Source organism: Melanostigma gelatinosum, assembly GCF_949748355.1.
Source record: "Melanostigma gelatinosum genome assembly, chromosome: 11".
NCBI classification, from domain to species: Eukaryota; Metazoa; Chordata; class Actinopteri; order Perciformes; family Zoarcidae; genus Melanostigma; species Melanostigma gelatinosum.
In genome coordinates, this window is record NC_136644.1 from 18,162,349 (window position 1) to 18,180,244 (window position 17,896).

At 40.7% G+C, this 17,896-nt stretch overlaps 2 protein-coding genes across 2 annotated transcripts; both read left to right on the top strand.

The window, feature by feature from the left end:
* The first annotated feature begins 425 nt into the window (after window positions 1-425).
* Window positions 426-11,055, top strand: sgms2a (sphingomyelin synthase 2a). Its single transcript, XM_079278507.1, has 6 exons — window positions 426-560; window positions 5,455-5,952; window positions 6,745-6,862; window positions 7,467-7,620; window positions 8,932-9,098; window positions 10,366-11,055. Exons 2-6 carry the CDS (start codon window positions 5,510-5,512, stop codon window positions 10,549-10,551), a joined length of 1,068 nt encoding a protein of 355 aa, XP_079134633.1. The 5' UTR covers window positions 426-560; window positions 5,455-5,509; the 3' UTR covers window positions 10,552-11,055.
* A 3,141-nt stretch (window positions 11,056-14,196) lies between these two features.
* Window positions 14,197-17,112, top strand: cyp2u1 (cytochrome P450, family 2, subfamily U, polypeptide 1). The gene is made up of 5 exons (XM_079277933.1): window positions 14,197-14,700; window positions 14,949-15,599; window positions 15,961-16,122; window positions 16,249-16,416; window positions 16,511-17,112. Exons 1-5 carry the CDS (start codon window positions 14,274-14,276, stop codon window positions 16,690-16,692), a joined length of 1,590 nt encoding a protein of 529 aa, XP_079134059.1. The 5' UTR covers window positions 14,197-14,273; the 3' UTR covers window positions 16,693-17,112.
* The last annotated feature ends 784 nt before the right edge of the window (window positions 17,113-17,896 follow it).

The window sequence follows — 17,896 nt, forward strand, 5'->3', positions numbered from 1 at the left end:
TTACAGCATGATCAGTTCTCGTGTGGATATAATGAGATTTAATTCATTAATATGAATATTCAGGTTTTGAAAGTAAGAACTGTAGAATTACTGATATTGCTTGAAATAACGTGATGTGAAATTACTTAAAAAATTGGAATGACTCATAACCAAATAAGCAAGGAATACATTGTAATGGATTTGTAATTCCATTTTATCTTACGCTTACATTTTAAATAGTACAAATATAATTATAATCTATTATTAAAACATCGTGCTGCTACTCCTCACTGCTTTAAGATGCTCGTTTCGCAGACCTGTTCTACGTGCAGTTACAGGGCGATACCTGCGCTGATTACAGGACAGTGTCTCAGAATTAAAGGGATGCGAGGCTGGAGGCTGGGTGCACACAGGCTCGATGGATCTGATAATATGTGGTGCTTCGGGGAGGAGCACTCCCTCAAAAGCGAGCAGCACCGTCGTGCAATGTAGCAGTCCAGCCTGAGCGGCGACCAAGCAGCATTCGAGATTCAAGGAACTGCAACTACAGGAAGAGGCGCTAGGAGGCCCGAGCAAAGCAGGTAGGATGCTATACACTGTGCAACATGTGTATCGAACCATAGATCTTTATCTTCTCGTCGGTATGTGTTGGGTTTCATGTCTTTAATTGCGGCATTCATGTGTGGATCTTTAATAATAGGATGGTAGCCGACAGCCGGATTGGTTTTAATGCTCCTGACATTCAACTTTTTTATCAGTCTTGCTTAGAGTTGGAGAAATACACTGTGGATATGAATTATAGGCGACATACATCTCTGAATTCTCTTTTGCAGTGTAAGACTCGAGGCATAAATTCATACAAAAAGTTTTATTTGGTGGATCAATAGACATGAGCTGGGTGTTTATGGTATGCTGATGTCAGTTATACACAGCATTTACCAGGGTATTAATCAGTAGCATCACGTGACATACAGAGACTAACAGAGAAGTTGTCAGATAAGTCTAACATTATTTCTGAATTGTACAGTATATGCCCAGCACACAGACTGTGTATGCTTGCTTTCTCTGCTTTAATCCCAATTTAACAATTCATTTGTCAGTTTCTAACAGCAACATCTTTGACTGAAAATGAGAGGGCTTAATTACAGGATTTAACAAGACTGACTTGTTGCCACACCCAGTAGCCTCATATGGAACATGGTGTTTAACACTGGCTGTGGGGCCACTGTGCTACACCCCAAAAGTAAACTTCAAAACCAGCTCTGCTGCACACACCACATCCTGCTGTCCTGTAATAACTGGGATGCATGGGAGACACCCAGTCCTGACCCTGGCATTACTGCCAGTATCTACCCTGCATGTGGTTACGGCAACCAGAGACATAAGGGTGGCTCCATGCTCAGTGTGACCATATTGGCTTGTACACTATAAAAGTGGATATCTTTTTAGAAACTAAACAACATTTATTATTTCTGTCAGCACAGAATGTGCATTTGTGTGTTTCGATTTACAGCTACGCACAGTCAACTCGTGTTATTGTCATGGTATCCAGTACAGCAAGTGAATACCATTCTGGTATTACGAAAGGTTTCAAACATCTGCTCTCTGTAGTTCACTTTATTTGTTTCCTGGTAAATGAATATGTAGTATTGTTGGTTACTGCTACTATGATGTCAACTAAGCATACTTCTACTAATGCTATGTTTACTGTAACCTACTACTAATCAGTAGAAACTAAGGACATTTACTCAACTTTGGCATACTTGTACTTTACTTATTTTCATTCCATGCTACTTTATACTACTATTACGCTACATTTTGGAGGGAAACATTGTACTACTTACTGCAGTACATTTAGTTGACAGCTATAATGTGGAGGTTAAGAGTTTAGATAAAAAACATATGATGAGTATATATAATATGATGCATTGTCTTATATTAAACTAATTTACCATTAGAATTTACTCCACCTGAACCAGCTACAACAGAGACATTAGTGCATCAGTGTCAACAATCTAATTATAGAATACATACTAATATAATACTATGATTTTTATGTATGAAGAGTTTTTTCACCTTTTCGACTTTAAGAACATTCTGTTTAACTGTACCTTTATAAGTAGACTATTACTGAAGTAAAGAATCTGAACTTCCTCCACCAACGATATGACTGAGAGCTATTTTTAAAAAGCATGTCCCACAAAGCACAAAGACATTTATTTTTATCACAAAGCCATTCACAAACATTCTGACAATCTGTTTCTGAACTGAAACAAAATTTGGTAGAACTAAACGAAAACACAAACATGATGTTCTGCTGAACATGCCGTTTCCATGCTTGATTTACAGCCATTGCATTTTATAACATATGGAGTCCACTCCTCTCTGCAGTGCCTAAGGGGCTGGGCCACCTCTGGTGTGTTTTAACCCTCCCTTTGATGAAGACAATCCACATGATGTCAAGAAGAAAATGAGTGGACAGCAATAGTAGCATGTTATTATGAAGGTCCCGAAATGGAGTCAAAGCCTTGCTTCCCCTGGAGTAAAATACAGTCTTCAAGGCAACTGGGTGGCTTTTCTTGAAATAGCTTGTGCGAGTGGAAGCAGCCAAGTTATCCATTATGGCCTGTGACCACGTGGAATAGGTTTTTCTGCCAGTTTTCCATCACCACCCATCCCTTTAGAGTGCTGGGTGCTCCGGCTGGTGGGAAAACACAGTGTACTGTACACTGGGGAGGAGAGGACTGGTGGAAAACTGGTCTAATGGAGACACTGATCTCCCATGTACAGTAGTGCAGTCTCACAGTGAACACTGGAAAATACAAATATTGACGACCACACTGATCTGTCACAGAGTATGACAATACATGACAACATATGACATAAACTGTTGCAGGTTGTTCAAAATAAAAACGCACAGTAAATTCAATAATTACAAAACTATCCCCTATAAGATAAAAATCAGAACATAAAGACTGTGAGAAACTATTCTCTCCAGTCAAAATATGACATTTTGAAATGAATGAAATACTCAAAACAACTTAAAATATCCTTTTGTTTCCTTACAAGTGACCTCATAGCTGTGTGAATAATAACTGCTTTATATCTCCACTTCTATTGTTAACTATGACCACAATCTTTTAGTAACCTTAAACCTTGAAAGTCTTTGAAAAGAGTATTTCGACAAAAGCATCCCAACTCAAAAGTCAGCTTACTAGCTTTTTCTGGAGCTTTCAACACAATGCAATCTTGAGTTGGGACTGTTCATATTTAATCACGTCGTTTTCTTTTCTTAACGCTGACCGTGATATTTCCCTAACCATAAACGAAGTAGTTTTACTTTCCTAAAATTTCCCAAACCTTAAAAAACTTCATGTCAGACTTAACAGCGGTGTTTCTCTGCCCGCTCTATTTGAAAGTCAAGTTTTATTGTCTCACAGCACATAGTGAAACGTCGCCTCTGCATTTAATCCATATTAGCAGTGGGCAGTTACTGTACAATGCCCAGGAAGCAGCTTGCGGGTTTTGTGCCTTGCTCAAAGGGTACCCTAGCTGTGAGGAGGCAAACTGGTCTGTTGCAGGGACTTGGTCAACCCTCTGGTTTCCAAGCCAAGCCCCCACAGACTGAGCTACTGCCACCCTCACTACTGCCGCGTGTTGCACCCCTCACTACACCCAGCATCAACACCACTGTGAGTCGCTGATGTCATGCGCTGTCACAGTGTCTCATTAATCACAGTCTATGGAGCAGCAGCAGGATTTGTTTCTAGATGACACTGTCACCACAGTCGCTCTCTCTGATGTTCATCTTGAGAACAGACATCTTGGAATTCATTTTAAACTGAGCTGCTTATTTACAGAAGTAAAAAAAAAAAGAAGGTATATTCCAAAAAACACTTGGACACACTTTGGTGCATCAGAAACAAAGTGACTACATGGAAACATAAATGTTGTTGACGTATAGGTTCACAACTTACAGTATAATCAACCACAGAGCAACATAATCTCACGAATAACAGAAGGGACATGGCATTGTAATTGGCTCATATTGTTTGTCTGCTCTTGTTGATCTTATTTGCCGTCTTAGTCTCATTTATATACTTTATGACCCCTTTAATTCCCTCAAAGTCTGCCAGACTTCATGTTCTGTAGCCAGCCATCAGTTGCACAACAGAGGTTGAATCTGCGGTGGGTTAGTCAGAGGGCATACAATAATCCTTTCTCCGCTGTCATAATATTTTCCCAAATATTGATTCTTAGGAAACTGATACTTTCAGCAGCTCTCTCTCCGTATTTATCTCCTTTTTTTCCCAGTGCCAGGTTTGCCTCCAGGTAAACATACCATTCTGTATCCCAGATGACATTTACTGTGATGCATTTCAGGGCTGATAGCATAATCCTCAAATCCATTAACGGAGCTGTTAAAGGGACGAGAAGGCTTTTAGACACGAAAGAAGGAAAATGATCATTGCTGTAGTGCTCTCTCAGGTCATTAACTGAGAAGAGCTCAACAACAAACATTGCAGTAGCTCGTCTCCAACTTTCTCTTCTGAGTGTCATTAAAATACATTTAACTCTGGCTCCCAACAATCCACCCGTTATTATTGTGGACATAACAGCCTCACCACTAGGTCCATTCAGTAGCTGGAGCTTTGAATCGAATCACACGGGCTTCCTCAGCAGATGGAGTTTGCCTTGTTGTCATGGATGTTTAAGCCACCCTGGGCAAGTAGGCCTTGAGATGTTCATAAAAAAAATAGACACATGGCGCAAAATGATCAAAAGCTCGAGAACAGCTAAGTTGAACATGGTGGTGATGGTGAGATTGTTTTGTAAACTACTGTTTCTAAGGTCAATAATACACTTTTAATGTCAACAAGTTTAGTTTAATTTAGTTTTAGTTGTAGTTTAGCATTCATATAGCTTAACACTTTTATAATGAGCATGCAACTGACGATGGTTGACCATGAAAACTGCTGAAGTGACGATAGCAGCTGCTTGTTGAGGATAAAGTCTGAAAATGAAAGCAGTGTGGCGGAAAGACTTGGAAAGGCCCAAAATAAAAGTCTGACTGAACCTCCAAACAGAAAACTGTCACAGTGGTTCTGGTGAATGTCCAGGGGAAGGAAAATGTAACACACAATGTTAACTCATACAACCACATTGGTATAGTTGGCTGCTATAAACTCCAAAATATGTTTCCAGTCTAAAATGGAGATTTCAGGCCGTGGAATCAAGAACTGTGCATCAATAAAAGCTCCATCTCTTGCTTTGCTAATCCCTAGGATAAGGAAGAGGGAAACAAAAGTAAACCAGAGTTCATCTCCTCCCTGTTTCTCATCAATTTGATTTGACATCATTGCAACAAGGAGTACCTGCTTACCTTCTATCTTGTTCAAATGACAAGAGCGTGCTTGTGCTTTCCAAACCTAAGAGTTTGCCAGTTTTTAAACCGTTCGTTTTCTCTCATCGCAGCTAGAACGCCTCAACCCACTGGAGCGGTGCCTGTGGATGGACAGTGCAGGCACCCATGGCGTCACAGGAGCTTGTGGATGCGAGAGCCGCTGATAATCTGAACCCAGGAATGGAGGATGGTGCCGCGCCCAGCAACGGTAAAAACTGTCCCGTCCACACGCCTGGTGGAGAGGATACAAAGAGGGGCTTTCGGAAAGGCATCGGGAGGCATAATGACTATGTCAAGATTTCCGTGCCAGAGTCTAAGGTCAATCGTCTGCCCATGGAGTGGTGGAAGACAGCGCTGGCCTTCTTTTATGCTGGCTTTAACTTGGTCCTGACGACAGTCGTCATCACCATTGTCCACGAGAGGGTGCCGCCGAAAGAAAGCAGCCCGCCTCTTCCTGATAAGTTTTTTGACTATATTGACAGGGTCAAATGGGCATTTACGGTGACAGAGATCAACGGCATGGTGCTGCTGGTCATTTGGATGATCCAGTTGTTCTTCTTCAGATACAGGTAAGAACCTTTGGTGCTATATATTGTACAAGGTCTGGGGACCAAAGACCAAAACAAACAATGAACTGATCCTAATAAGTATTGTCTGGTCAGCAACAGACTTATAGCTTATTGTTCTATGTGCCATAGTCCTTCATTGTTGTCCAAAAACTTTTAAAACTCATGATTGTTTAAAAAATAAAATACAGAATAACACCAGGTTCGCCTTTTAATGTATGGCTGCAGGAAAGGTTATACACAGTAGGCTACAGTGTTTATTTGCCCAAAGAAATAGTTAACTGTTTTGTGGTTAGGAGTTGTAATGTATCGCTGCTCTTTACGTCTCTTCCCGTTACTCAGAAAATGCATCACATTGAGGCTGCATTTGTCTTTTCTACATTGGGGGTTTCCCTGTATGTTCAACATGAATAGTTTAGAAAGTAGTCTTTGCTCTTTAGCCGGCACCATAACCAGACCACTGAAGTTTAGCTGTTGCTGAAAATGTTTAATTTGACAACAATGTCTTCCACATTTAGTCCATTTGCCTGTAAAGATATAGAAGCAAACATCTGACAGTAAAATTGGCATAGAGCAATGCCAGCAAAATGACCAATGGCATATGTAGTTCCATTGTCAATATGTGGTCTGGTTAATAACAATCAATTTGACTTGCTGAGCAGGAGCCCTCGGAGTCATCATCACACTGCACAAGATAGTCTCCAGAATTTAGTAGATTTAAGTAGATGTTTGACAAAGAAATACGCAATATATCTGCCCTCACTCCATTGTGGCTCTTATAATCTCTATTTGCAGATCAATAGCAAGCCGGCGGTTCTTCTTCCTCATTGGCACCCTGTACTTGTACCGCTGTGTCACCATGTACATCACCACCCTGCCTGTGCCTGGCATGCATATGACTTGTGCTCCTAAGGTGAGAAGCATGTAAACATCAGAGCGGGCATCAGCTGTCGTTGCTCAACCGTGCTACTCTCGTGCACCCTCTGGGACTCATTTTGCACAGCAACACAAGAGAGGCAGCTATAAAAAAGCCATTTTGTCTTTTTACCGCCTCAGGTCATCAACAGTACTGGAGGTGCATCAGTGTTTCATCAAAAACATCTGCTCCGAGCTGTTGTTTGATGGTTTTGTGTTGTACAAAAGGATCAGAGGTTCAACAGTTCAGGAGTTGTTTTGTTCTCGAGAATTTAAAATATTTTGGACAGCGTAGGAAAGCCTTCAGCTACTTGTGAGAAGTGAGTTATCCACAGTTATCCACAGAAATTCGAGCAGCAGAAGCACAAGATTCGATCATGTGTAGTTGATGATACTGTTACTGACACTAATACTATCTTTGTTTTACTTTCTTTAATTACTCTTCATGCCGACTCCCTGTCAATTCCAATTATTAACTCTTAAAAAAAAGTTTCGTGGCTGATTAATCGACAATGAAAATAATTATTCGTTGCAATCTTGCAATGTTTCTGCTGATCCAGTGTTGTTCTGCTTCTCTTTGTTTACTTCCTGTTCTCTATCAGCTTCACGGAGACTCACAGGCAAAAATCCAGCGAATTCTGCGGCTGATTTCCGGTGGAGGTCTGTCCATTACAAACTCCCACCTCTTGTGTGGAGACTTCCTCTACAGTGGACACACTGTGATGCTCACCCTCACCTACCTATTCATCAAGGAATGTGAGTACCCAAAGCATCACTTGTTTGCTTGCTTTGTTTTAAATCATTTAGGAGAATTTCCCATGAATAATATATAAATGACATTGTCTGTTTCCATTCTCATCCCATGTAGCCCACAGTATTTCATCATACAGCCACACGTTGACCATCTACGAACAATTGGTTTTTCAGGAGGATTCTCTAATTGTTAATTAACAGTTGGTTACTTTATACTGCAGATGCATTGGGACCCATTTAGATCGGAAGTCGTTGAAATGCGCTTTTTAGTAGAAACCCAAAATACAAGTATGAACCTGTAAATCAGGGGTCTCAAACTCATTTTCACTCCGGGCCACATCAGCATCATGGTCGCCCACAAAGGGCCGGTTGTAAATGTAACTACTCGAAACATATTGTTAAATAACTCTCTGCATTCACAGTTTAAAGTAGTCTTCAATGTACTCACAATACATTTCCATGTCAAATGTACAGTAACCAGTCAAAGAGCTGCTTCTAACTGTTTAAGTATCTCATAATTTTGACTTTCTATTTCATAATTTTGATTGTCAATCTCATAATTTTTACTTTCAATCTCATAATTTTTACTTTCATTCTCATAATTTTGACTGTCAATCTCAATCTCATAATATTGACTTTCTATCTCATCTTTTTGACTTTCTATCTCATAATTTTGATTGTCAATCTCATAATTTTTACTTTCATTCTCATAATTTTGACTGTCAATCTCAATCTCATAATATTGACTTTCTATCTCATCTTTTTGACTTTCTATCTCATAACTTTGACTTTCTATCTCAGAATTATGACTTTCTATCTAATAACTTCGACTTTCTATCTCATAATTTCGACTATGGGGATATTTTTATTATTATTAGTCTAACTTAAAAAATAAAAAAAAGATTTACTTTTTTTTTTTGCTGGCGGACTCGCGGGCCACATAAAATGACGTAGCGGGCCGGATTTGGCCCGCGGGCCGGGAGTTTGAGACCTCTGCTGTAAATGTTCATATGTCCCCTTTAAACACTCAAATATTCAAAGTTTGACAACAGATATCTCAAAATATATTATGTGGATAATGTGCACAAATGCACAAAATATGCTGTGAGGATGAGATATTACAAGCAGAGGTTGTTCTAAATTCTCCTTATAACCATGTTCCTTGCTGTAGCGCTGCTCGTCTGTGTGTTGCCACATTGCACTGAAATGCTTGGCTGCCTTTAAAACAGTTAAAATATGGAAGATCAGACCATAAATGCATGTTGTCATAAATATGTCCAACACTCGTGTCTTTCCTTCCCTCTCTCTCGAAAGACTCGCCACGGTCGTTTTGGTGGTACCATCTGATATGCTGGCTGCTGAGCGCCGTGGGTGTGGTGTGCATCTTGGTGGCACATGAGCACTACAGTGTGGATGTGGTCGTGGCCTATTTCATCACTTCCCGCCTGTTCTGGTGGTACCACACCATGGCCAACTTACAGGTCTGAACACAGAGCTTTACACTGGGCGGCTGCTTGTGTGTGCGTGTTGGAGTGTAAGAGAGGGGAAAAAAGAGAGCTTTCAGAGCTGATGGTTCTCCTCTCATTGAACCTTGTTACACATGAATCATTATGAATGGAGGACTTTACTGTCAGTCGGGTAACAAATGGCTGTATCTGGTTCACAGAGTTTACCTCAAGTGCAGCTAAGAGTTAGATGTCAGCACAGTAAAGTATTACAGTTTTTGTTTTGATTGTTATCTATTACATGCAATTATATATTTAGAGTAACAAGTATATTTTTAACCCGTGTGTCAGGACTGGATATCATTTCAGTCAGTCAGCATGTGGCTTCTAAACACGGTGACTTACCCCCTCTACTGGCCAAAGAATAGACAGTTGATGGGGTGGTACCAAGCAAAATCCTTTTTTCAAGAGATATTTAAATCATATGGTTAAACACACATAAATCACAACATGGCTGCTGACTTCATTGAAAATATTATTTAGTTTTTCAGTTCCTCAATTCAGATTGTTTTCGTTTTCATGCATCTATGTATGCTGTAAATTAATATGGATTTAATGTAATTTGCAGTTGCAACATATAGATGAACTGGTTTCTACAGTAGTAGGTTAGCATCAGAAAAAACAAAAGAATACAAAGAAAAAGACAGAAATAGGCAGAGAGAGCAGCATTCTAATGAAAATCCTAATCACGTAACTGATGGATAAAGTAATGAACAAACAGCAAGAGGCACTGAAGCACTGAAGCTTCATATTCATTTTGGATAAACCTCAGACTGTAATTTTGTCACCCGTCTCTATTGTACATTGGCATGTGAGTATTAGATTAAACTTTATTTCAGACTCAGGGTCCAGAAAGACAATTACATACAAATGACATACACACACAGGTATAGTATTGTTTTAAGACATACTAAAAGAATATGTGAACCTATTCTTTGAAATTGGTAAAAAGGATTAGATGTTCTTGGTGTAACTTTTACTCTCCTTAGGCCACTTAGACAACCATAAAAACAAAAGGTCCAAATGCTTCATTCTTGCAACATGGCTATGAGACCTGCAATTGCAACCAAAAGCAACTTTTAAATCATATAAACAAGTCACATGAGGACCAAAAAAAAGCGTTTGGTCTGTTCATCAGCAGCACTTTAAGCTACATCTCTTGTATGGAGGTTATGTAAACAAAATGTTTTCCTGTTATTACTGACGTTATTCTGAAGGATAACTTCTTCTTTTTTCTTGACAGACTCTGAAATGCTCGCCGAACAACTACCTCACCAACACCTGGTGGAACCCACTGTTCAACTTGATGGAGAGGAACGTCCAAACCTCGGTGCCGTGCTCTTACAGTTGGCCCATCACCTGGCCTCCAGCCTGCCTTAAGAACCCCTGCAAGAAGTACTCCATAGTACAGAGCACACGGGAGGAGTGATATGACCCCGGTACCCCCCTGTCCATGGACACGCAACATAGTGATACCAAATGCATCGATATGAAAGAAATATCTCTGCAAAAATGAAGGATAATCATCTCGTCTATGTGTGTTCTTTGTAGATGTAATTTATTTATGAGATAAACTCCTGCAAAGTCCTCATTGTTTTTGTAACTCGGCTTCCAACGAACAATTTGTTGCAACAGACTCACAGGTTTGTTACAGGTTTGCAAGACTTGATTTTGGATATGCTACTGTAACTCTTTCATACTGCGTGTGTTGACGGGGTTTACCTCAATATGATAACAATGGCCTCAAGTCACAAGGTGCCTTAGTGTGTTAAAGGTCAGTAGGTGTACCAGAACTGCCATGAGTCCTGATATATTTTAGTTTTCTCATTTTATTATTATTATTAGTTTTCATTTTGTATTCATTTTAGTAGCCTTAAGTGTGTATATCCACAGCTGTAGTCTAAACATTGCAATGTATTAAAGTTGAACTATACTAAGGCTTCAGTGTGTTTTTTGATTTAATGAATGAAGTCATCGATATGCTGTATACTGCAACTGCATGTTTTAGACAACTTAAATATATATTTAACTCTTCAACCTTGGAAGATTCATCAAGTCACAAGAGATCATTTTGTTAAATAACTCCTTTCATACCGTGTCACTTACTTTGTAGGCTTTATGTCGTTTATCACGGCTTTACTTGTTGCATGGCTTGATCATCTTCTCTTCCATGTGCATTATCCCTGACATCCACGTTAGATCAGAAACTTTCAGAAAACAATATATCCCTGAGAATTCAAATGCAATGTTTGTGGAAATCATCTATTTGTTCCCGGCTCAGTCCTCAAACTCATGGATCCTGAATGTATGTTGTTGCACCATACAGGGTTCAAATATTCCTGGCACACAAAAAGCGCCACGGAGAAAATGCTGCAGCTGTCTAAATCCAGAAAAGAGAGTGCAGGAGAAGCTGACAAAACTAACTCTAGATTCATCATGACCTCTACCAAAGAGTTTCATCCATGTGCTAAACAATCAACAAACTGGTAAAGTTATAAATTATTTTTGATTTAAACACAGACTCCGCTAACTAGGATGACATGTGGAATTACTAATGGCTCCTTCCTTGGACCTCTGCTTTTTAAAGCTATCGGCAGAATCATACAAATCATACATTGCAGATGATACTCAGCTTTCACCGACTGACTATACTCCAATTGACAAATAAATGGCTGGATTAACCAGAATCATCTTGTATCAAACAAAGACCAAACTAAGATCACTGTCTTTGGTGCTAAAGAAGAACGGATTAAAGTGGAGGCTTATCTTGACTCCCTTTCCTTTATCAAAAAAACAAGTCAGTAATCTTGGTGTTATTATTGATTCATATCTCATTTTAAACATATATCAAGTCAATAAAAAAGTCTGTCGATCATCAGCTTTAAAATACAGCAGGACTGTGTTGAGGATGTAACTCGAGTGAACAGACTGAGATTGAGGCGTTTAGCTCAATTCAAGCATTAACATTTATTTGTAACAGAAGTATTATGTCCAGCAGTTAAACATGCACGGACCTAGCAAAAGTGAAAGCTAAAAGGCGCTTAAGCAGAGTGCGCATGCGTGTTATAGGTTCTTCTGATGGAAGCCTATTGGTTAAAACAAAGTTGCAGGCGGGGCTGTGTTTAGCAGAACAGCAGCCTGGTAGGAGCACTGGGCATCTCCACCCACACTGGCTCACGTCCGGATCCGCCTTCTCTGCATCATCAATCAGTGTGTGTGCATGTTGTGAACACTCGAGGTGCCGAAAGGGTGCAATTCTAAGCTATTTCGAAGTCTCTGTGTGGATAGATAAGAGAGCTCTACTCCTAACTCTAAGATGGCGGTTTCCGCCCTAATCTGGTGGTTTAAGCAAGTGTTTCTTTTCAGGGCCACAGTATCTGTTTCTATCGTGCGAACAGGCGCCGGAATGCCCTGCTCGGAGTATTTGACCTACTTACATGTGACCTCACAACTCTGCAATATAAGCATACAAGTATAGCGCATATTATTTAACATTGAATGAAGTTATTTTATTTACAACTGCGAGGATACATGTGTAAACCGGATTTAGAAAAACTAATTCATGCTTTTGTGTCAAATAGGTGAGACTGTAATGGTCTTTTCTCAGGTCTGTCCGAGAAAGCATGAAAGCAGCTTTAGCAGTTTTCACAAAGACTAAGAAAGCTGAACACATTACACAGATTCTCAGGTCTCTGCACATGGCTCCAGTCAGTTATAGAATTGACTCTTGCCCGTCTGTTGTCCAGGACTTTCAAGGCAGTTTGATTTTAAAAGTAAGTGCAACAGTAACGGTTTCTTCCCCCAACTGCAGTCAGCACAGTCATGTCAGAGCAGCACAGAGAAAACATCAACTTAACAGCACAGAATCTGCAGCTGTGGACAGAAAAGACCAACTTAGAGAGGCAGACAGAAGAGCTGACCAGAGAGAGAGACGGGCTCAACTGGACCGTCGGAGTCATCCTGGAATATGACAACTTCCCAGTGAATACACACTGCCCACAGAAAGGTGAAAACATGGTGTACTTTTTGTCAGCAATGGAAGTACATTTACTCAAGTACTGTACTTTATACAAAGTCAAAGTATTTATACTTCACTTGAGCCTTTATGAGGCAAATATTGCAACTTTACAATGTCACTCACTCTACATTTGTCTGACAGCTTTAGTTACATTTCAGATTACAATTTTACGTACGCTTCCTGTCTAGTGAAAACCAATTATCTCCAAATTTGGTGGTTTTGAATTTAAATGTTTGTGATTCATTGAAGCATCCTCTTTTATGAATAGAGGAAATTCTACCACTTCTTAAACTAAATTAACTATCCAAAAAGCCTCTTGGATCAGCTGGTAAAGTATCATCACAAAGCTGAAAACAGGGCTGTTTTTATGAGTTCATGAAAAGTTGACTTTTTAGAGATACATGCTTCTCACAGGACAATGCCGCTACAAACATATGATGATTTTGATGGAATATGATGCATTGCTGTAGATTAAACTGCCCAACAGTATAGGAGTTAGAATTAGCAGACATTCAAACATCTACAGCAGTAAAATGCAACTTACACATTATAGCGTCCGTGTGGGATACATTTTTCTATTTTCATAGGCAGAGATAGAAATGAATCATGTCCAAAACTGTCAACACATGAAACAAAGATATGATATATTTATATATATAGTTAGTTAATCCTTTCATTATAATTGTCTAAATAGAATGTTTTGCATTGCAACTGAAACTGCACTCTAAAGTTTGATTTGCACTTATATTTTGATATTTAACCATTTTATTTACATTTTTCCTCCATGACTCTTTTTGACCTTCTTTAATATAAATAAATTGTATTCACTTTTATTTATCTAACCTGTGTCTGTGTAAAGAAACCTGCGTTGCCTATCATTGGCTGATAAATCTGTTGTCGTCACTGTGGAAGTGCACCAATCACAACAGGTCACAGCGCTGTCAGCCAATAAGAAGCCAATAACGGTCCGACATTTCTCGCTGCTTCACAACATCACAGGAAGCGCACGAGCGACGCTTTTAAATACTACTTTCACCTAACCGAGTTGGCATGTTGTTGTTTTTACGCGGACTTTGAGGATACTCCTAAACATGGGATAGTGTTGTCAGTCCGCTGCATTTCACTTTGACGCCATGGCTTCTCTGTCATGGCTGGAGCGTCTGAGCGGCGCTGCGCTGTCACAAGTCGACATGGCAGCTTTGCTAGTGTTCCTGCTCGTGTTGTGTTTGGTTTATGCACATCACAAACGACGGGACCTCGCAAATATCCCACCAGGTCCGAAGCCGTGGCCGGTAGTCGGCAACTTCGGCTTCTTCCTCGTCCCCTCTTTCATCCGGAGGAGGTTTGGGCATAAATCAGACAGCGCCGACAAGAGCGCCATGATTGTTTTAACGGAACAAGCTGAGGTGTATGGTAACATCTACAGCATCTTTGTAGGGAGTCAGCTGATGGTGGTGCTGAATGGCTACGAGGTGGTCAAGGATGCGCTTTCAAACCATCCCGAGGTGTTCTCCGACAGACCAGATATCCCTTCTGTCACCATCATGACCAAACGCAAAGGTAAGCAACTGATCCTCAGCCTTATCTCCATGTTCAGTAAACATCAACAACTCAGTTTCTAATGTATGAGATACACCTAGCTGGAGTAATGGAGTGTAATGAGAATACTAGTTTTATTGACCGTAGTGATACTAGTTTATTAGTGGTAGTATAAGTAGCCTGCTGACAATTGTAACTGGGTATTTATGGGTATGTTACAGTTTAATGAAACTGACAAAATATATCATCCCCCCTTTTCTGAACTTCAGGGATAGTCTTTGCACCTTACGGGCCAGTGTGGAGAAAGCAGCGCAAGTTTTGCCACACCACACTCCGAAACTTTGGCCTGGGGAAATTGAGCTCGGAGACTTGCATCCAGCAAGGCCTGGCGACCGTCAAATCGGAGCTGCTGCAGCTGAGTGAGAGGTCGGGCTCCAGCGGCGTGGACCTGGCGCCGCTGATCAGCAACGCCGTGTCAAACGTCATCTGCTCGCTGATCCTGGGACAGCGTTTCCACCACGAGGACCGCGAGTTCCGCAAGATGCTGGACCTGATGGATCGTGGGCTGGAGATCTGCGTGAGCAGCCCCGCGGTCCTCATCAACGTTGTCCCGCTGCTGTACTACTTTCCCTTTGGGGTGTTCAAGGAGCTGCGTCAGGTGGAGGGAGACATCACAGCGTTCCTGAAGGGGATCATCGCAAAGCATCGGGAAACATTAGATCCTGCCCACCCGAGGGATCTCGTAGACATGTACTTGATGGAGATGTTGGCCCAGCGAGCTGCTGGAGAGGAGAACAGCAGCTTCACAGAAGATTATCTCTTTTATATAATAGGAGATCTCTTCATCGCTGGCACCGACACCACTGCAAATTCAGTGTTGTGGATCATGCTCTACATGGTGTTACACCCTGATATCCAAGGTACAAGTAGCAACAGTCCTTTTCAGACAAATGTTTTATGTTGCAGAACCGAATGTGAAGTGTTTTTAGGAGGATACAAATCACAGATTTGGACATCTGCTCGGGAAACCCACGGCTCGGAACACTTCCTGGTTTAAAGACAACAGAATGTTGATTATGCATTTAACCACTTCTCCAACTCTTGCACAACGACATCCATCAGCACATCAAAGCGTCCGTCTGACGACCGCTTTCTAGCACTTTGAAATGATTTGAACTCGCCCAAAGCCACACTTATTTCGTACTCATTTCCCGAGATGAGGACTTCATTAATCATCCAACAATGATGTGCGAAATGTTTTTCCCTCATATTTGATTTTAGACCAGGTCCAGGCAGAGATCGATGACGTGGTGGGCACACAGCGCACCCTGTCTTTGACTGACAAGGGAAGTTTGCCTTTTACTGAAGCCACCATCATGGAGGTGCAGAGACTGACTGTTGCGGTTCCTCTGGCTATTCCTCACATGGCCTCCGAGACAACAGGTGAAGTATTTATGTCAATAATCAACTTTTCAGGTTTCAGAGTCTCAGATAATGATTGTATCTCAGGGATGATAAAAATCGACTGAGCTGAATTTAGTTGATTTGTCGTAATTTTTTCCCGTGCAGAGTTCAGAGGCTACACTATTCCGAAAGGAACAGTTATTGTGCCCAACCTGTGGTCTGTCCATAGAGATCCCACCGTATGGGACGAGCCAGACACTTTCAACCCAGCACGCTTCTTAGACGAGGAGGGAAAGTTGCTCAGGAAGGAGTGCTTCATCCCATTTGGGATCGGTATGCCGTTCCTTACTCGTATCGGCCGTATCGCCGATCTATCGATGCATCTTAATTGTCCGTGCCCCAAATGCGCTAATAATGTGTCTTCCAGGTCGCAGGGTGTGCATGGGTGAACAGCTGGCGAAGATGGAGCTGTTCCTGACGGTTACCAGCTTACTGCAGGACTTTAAATTCCGACTGCCAGAGGGAGCGCCTCCTCCTACGCTGACCGGACGGTTCGGCCTGACGCTGGCTCCCTGCCCGTACGCCGTGTGTGTGAGCCCTCGGAGATGAAACACTGGAATGTTCTGTTCCAGAAGATTTTCTCCAAATCAAAAACCTTTACCAACCGCAATGTGGGTAAAGGTCTCGTAGAGAGACGATATAATCTGTGCATAATGGAGAAAAAAAGTGTGTTCTGACTAGAATGTAGCTCCTGCTGCATGTCATCTGTTCATCTCTACAATGCTATGATCCAAAGCAGCTTTTAATCCTCTCATTTAGGAAGTGAGAACCAGTGAATGTTTAGTATGTATGTATGTATGTATGTATGTATGTATGTATGTATGTATGTGTGTGTGTACTTGATAATCAAGTTTATAATTAAGGTCTACAATCAGTTTTATGATGCATGCCACTGAGAAATTGGCACATGTGTTTATTAGGGCATTAAGATAAGAGACTTTTAAAATATATTTTCCTTATGGACGTGATTACTGGATTATTGGCAATGTGTCAATAAAGAGTTTATTTTAATAATGCTTACCTCAATGTATCATGAATATATATTGTGTTCAATAAAGTTTTTGTCTAAAATTGTTGACATTTTAAAATGATTATGTGTTGTAACCCTGTGAAAAACATAAGAGCATCTTTTTATCCAAACAGCAGAAGGAAAAGCTGTCTCAATGCTAGAGACTTTGTTATAGAAACAAACAACTTCAATATCATAATTTCAATCTGAAAGAACAAACTGATCTCAAATTATGATAATTTTGTCATTTTGAAAAATAAGAAAAGAGTTGATAAGAAACGCACAGCCCAGGGCTTAGTGTTGTTTTGGCACTTTTTATGAGGCGTTTAGTGAAGAGTTACAATCAGGTGGGAGGGAAGTGAATTATGATTGTAACAAAAACACACATCCATATGTCTCAAAGCTGGAGAAGAGACTGCAAGATGAGACTTTCGAGACCAGCTGACAAAATACAACAATTAAAATATGACGCATTACTGTTCATGCGTTATAGAATGCTCCACCTTGAACAGACAGTAGGCGCATTTTAAGTTAATAGACAAGAGAAATTATTTTTACATTGTGTATTGCAGATTCTGAATATACGTGCAGAATTCCTGTCCAGGAGTTTTCAAAATCCAACACTTTTAAGTAACTATTTGCGTACATGTTTACTTTGGGAGTGTTTATACTGTATCTGTGTGAAAGGTCGTCGTGCGACGTGATCACGTGACCGCCGACCTTCCTCCTCCTTCTTCTTTAGCG